The following is a 4,473-nucleotide window of genomic DNA, read 5'->3' on the forward strand; positions in this document are numbered from 1 at the left end:
CATCTATATAATATTATAGATATAAATAAATAAATAAATAAATAAATATATTAATATATGACTAACGAAGTACTTTGAAGAGGTTTTTAAGGCCTCTCATACATCATGCATAGCTGCATCGATAGACAGATATAATTACAGATATAAAAACGTAAGCATTTGTAGACAATTAAAGATATAAATAAATAAATAAATAAACTAATAAAGACTAACGAGGCAGCTTAAAAGGAGGCTTTTCAAAGCCTCGCTTCCACTGAAGATATCTTCGCTTCTGAGACCAGTGCTGAGGCACGGAGACGACGTTCCTAAGGCCTTTCAAGAAGGCTAGGAAGAAGGGATCGGATCCCGTCGTATCCCAGACTTCGATCCTATCGGGTCGGGCTGTATGCTGCTTTAAGCTGCACACTGTGGGGCGTTGCATGCGACGCAGCTGACCTCGAGGAACCTTTGCTCCGCCTCCTGCTGTACCCTTCTTGCTGCTGCTGCTGCTGCTGCTGCTGCTGCCTGCTGCTTCCTCGTCTGAGTCTTCTTCTTCTAAACCCATTACTTCTCCGCGACCGCATAAATCTTCTTCTTCTTCTTCTTCGTCTTCTTCTTCCTAAATACACAAAAATATATAATTAAAGATATATATATATATATATTTATATATGCATCTAGATATAGATATATATATATATATATATATATATTATATTTTACTCTATACACCAAGTTAAAAAAAAGATAAATCGATTACGAACAAAATATTCAAGTAAACGCACAAAACCAGCACATGCAGATGCTGCCGATTGTGCTGCTGCTGCTGCTGCTGCTGTTGTTGCCGTTGCTACTGCTGCTGCTGCTGCTGCTGCTCCTGTTGTTGCTGCTTCAGCTCTCCCCTCAATACTATTATTATTATTGTTGCTGCTTCAGCAGCAGCAGCAACAACAATGCAGCAGAAAGAACAACTACAGCAACGAGAACCACAACACTTGCTGCTGCTGCTGCTGCTGCTGCTGCTGCTGCTGCTGCTGCTGCTGCTGCTGCTGCTGCTGTTCGTCTTTACCTGTTCTTCCGGCCTAAGATTTGCGCCGAATTTCTCAAAGACATCATTAAATGATTCTGCTAATTGCGCGACAAGTCCGTCTGCTCCTTCTGCTTCTTTTGGGGGTAAGAAAATAACTTCAATATCCTCTTGCTGCTGCTGCTGCTGCTTGTCTGCTGCTGCTGCTCCGTCTTGCAAGAGGTCTTCCTGGTCGCTGTCTGCTTCTGCTTCTTCTTCATCTTCTTTGTCTTCTTCTTCTTCACTCTCTGTCTCTGCCTCTTCTGCTGTAACTCCTAACAAAGCCTCGAGCTTCTTTTTAAGTTTTTTATTGCGACCCACTGGGAGCAGCAGGTCGCGCTGTTTGCTGCGAAGAGGAACAGCAGCAAGAAGCTCCTCCTTAGTTAGCTCAGCTGATCCCCCCTGCTGCTGCTGCTGCTCCTGCTGCTCGTCCTGCTGCTGCTGCTGCTGCTGACGCTTCTGCTGCTTCTGACGCTTCCGCCGCAGCAGCTTCACTACTCGCTTCGCCTTGGCCCCGTTCTTCTTCCACAGGTCGTGCAGCATACTCTTTCCATTGGGTACTGCTGCTGTTGCTGCTGCTGCTGCTGCTCCTCCAGCTGCTGCTGTTGTTGCTGCTGCTGCTGCTGCCCCTGCTGCTGCCTCTCCATTCCCCTCACCCCCCTCGCTGGGAGACGACCCGCCGACGGTGGCGGCGAGAGGTGGCGCCATCTGTCTGTTGCGGTGTACGTACACTTGCTGCTGCAGCAATTGCTGCTGCTGCTGCTGCTGCTGCTGCTGCTGCAGCTGCTGGTCGAGTGAGGGGACTGCAGCGGGCCGCTGCAGCTGCTATCACCTTTATAGGGTTTTGCTGCCTCTCTGTTTAATTTAAAAACCAAGTAAACCCCAACAGCACAAATTCTGCTAAGCAGCGCGCTGCTTGCTGCTGCTGCTGCTGCTGCTCCGGGGGCGGCGGCTGCTCCCGCCCGGCTGCTGCTGCTGCTGTTGCTGCATGCGCTCCTGCTGTTGCACGGGCTGGTGAATATACCCCGTATCTCCCCTCTATTTGTATATTATTTTTAAAATATTCATTTAAAAAGTTTATCTAAGCTTTAAAGGCTTCTTGACAACGTGATATTACGCAACTGCAGCAGCAGCAGTGGCAGCAGCAGCAGCTACTGCTGCTGTTGCTGCTGCTGCTGCTGCTGTAGTGGCTAAGGATGAGCAGCGCTCAGAGCAGCAGCAGCAACAGATGGGTGCAGGGCCCGTTCGGTCTTGAACCATAAGAAGAATATGCGTGAAATAAAAATAGAAGTTAATTAAAAATATAAATAGAAAGAGAGACGATCTATTAAAGATGCGTGAGGGTGGGGGGGGCAGGAGCGTCTACTTTGTTGTCTCTGTGCTGCTGCAGCACAAAGATTGAGGTGTACGTACACCTCAACCCCTGTGGCTGGGGAACCGCATCTGTGGGGTAAAGGGGAGACTCCTATCCTGAGTCGATGGAGACCCGTGTCTTACTCCTTTTGCTGCTGCAGCATTGTTAGTGCTGCGAGCCTCCAGGCCCCTGCATCATTAAAGCTGCAGCAGCAACTCTAAGTTCAGAGCTGCTGCTGCTGCGCCTGCAGCAGCAGCATTGGTAAGGGGCCTCTGCTGCTGCTTCCTAGGGCCCCAGGGCCTCCTATATAACCCTGTCTGCTTAGGAGACAGCAGCAGCAGCTAAATTTCGAGCTGCTGCTGCAGCTCCAGCAGCAGCATTTGCGAGAAGCCTTTTCTGCTGCTTCTTCTTGCCCCAGGGTGTACACCTCCCTGTCCCCTCAGGAGACACCTGCGCAGCACTTAAAGCGTTAATCGCTGGAGCTCTTGATGGAAGTTGTAACGAGAGTCTCTGCACTTAGCTGGGGATCGCCCTGAGCTGGAGGAGACTAAAAATATAGATTAATGCATATTTTATCTCCCCTATGACCTCTATCCTTCCCGGGTTCAGCGGCACAAAGGCCTGATTGAGGGTGCTTCAGAGAGGAGGAGTTCTCCTATGCATTGCAATATATTTTGTTTTAACTCATGCTGAAAGACACAAACGCATGCGAGCATACCCGCATTCATCCTTGGTGAATGAAGGCAAACTCTGTATTCACAAATGTTCATGAACCAACTAATAATGATGTCTATGCTGCATCTTCTGTCCGCCCTCCACCCCTCCCTCCCTCTCTTCTGTAAAATCGCAAAGCCTCGCACCTGCTTGGATTGAAGCACTAGTGATTGATGTGCTGAGAACCAGGGATAAATGTGCGAGAGGAGTATGAATTCCTAACATAGAAAAGGAGAGAAACAGAGACAAGCGAAGAAGGCGAGCGTTATCTGCAACTAGCAACTACTGGCCATTAATATAATCTTGAAGAAACGCGAAATTGATTGGAAGTAGATGCTCCTCTAAGGGTTGCTTATGTCTTTGTGCTCTAAGTCTTTCTCTTACTGCTTCTTAGTTCTTGAGTTTCAAAGAAGATTATCTCTACACTCTTAGGTTTTGTTTATACGGGAAGCAAAGCTGTTCACGCAAAATATGAAAAGGCGGAACTCGAAGCAACAAAGTCATTGCTTCTGCATTAAAGAGGAAAAGATATGCTAGTCGAGAAGCCGAAACATTTAAAAAAAAGAATTCAACATGAAGCAGTCCTCACCCCCTTCTCAGAGTGCCCTGATCAAAACACAATTCCCTGCAACTCTTAATGCAAGACGACTCTAAATGCAAATGCAAGAATGTTCAAACGTAACACTGATGCATGCAATATAACACAGTAATCAACTGTTACACACTTGTTTACTTGGCTTTACGTGGTATCCAACCAAGTGAGCCCAAGTTAGTTATAATATATATATATATATATATTATATGATATGCTATGATATCATATAATATAATATCATATATAATATCATGATATGATATGATACGAATTTGTTATAATACAACTTCAGAGATATCATGCTAGAGCTCAGCCGGCCCAGGACTACTACCAGACATCGCACGAAATGCACTCGTTAGTCTTCGTTCTGTCAGTAATTGAAGAAAGTTTTTATTTTAGTGTTGCATGCAAAACAGTGAAGACATCACACTGCATGAAACTAAGATGGAGATAGCACACCGCCTGTTAGTAAGATGGATGAAGCATCAGCTGATTCTGTTCCTAAGAAGACCTGCACAGTAAAACTCAAAATGTTGCTCTTCCTTGTTCATTAATTTACTGCAGTAGTAGCTTAATAGCACTATTGTTGGGGTGTATATACTGCGAATATAATTGTTGTTCTGTCGTTGTTATGCTAATTGTATCATTAGAGTCATTGAATTTAAATTGCTGCTCTTCTTTATTTATTTCACTAGTAATTTAAAGATGATAGTTTTGTTGGTTATTGTCTCCTAGTAGAATGGAGACAGATAAATACACCCAGGC

The 4,473-nt window shown here is 45.5% G+C and overlaps 1 protein-coding gene across 1 annotated transcript in view; it reads right to left on the reverse strand.

The window, feature by feature from the left end:
- EAH_00053970 (splicing factor 3B subunit 2, putative) overlaps positions 1 to 1,753 on the reverse strand; it is a gene marked incomplete at both ends in the record, with an annotated part of 6,285 nt that extends 4,532 nt beyond the window's left edge. The window contains 2 exons of the mRNA XM_013397823.1: positions 214 to 598; positions 1,049 to 1,753. Coding sequence (XP_013253277.1) covers positions 214 to 598; positions 1,049 to 1,753 — 1,090 coding nt within the window. The remainder of the gene's footprint in view (positions 1 to 213; positions 599 to 1,048) is intronic.
- Positions 1,754 to 4,473: the final 2,720 nt, after the last annotated feature.

Source organism: Eimeria acervulina, genomic scaffold, assembly GCF_000499425.1.
Source record: "Eimeria acervulina Houghton genomic scaffold, Eah_scaff1018, whole genome shotgun sequence".
Classification (NCBI taxonomy): domain Eukaryota; phylum Apicomplexa; class Conoidasida; order Eucoccidiorida; family Eimeriidae; genus Eimeria; species Eimeria acervulina.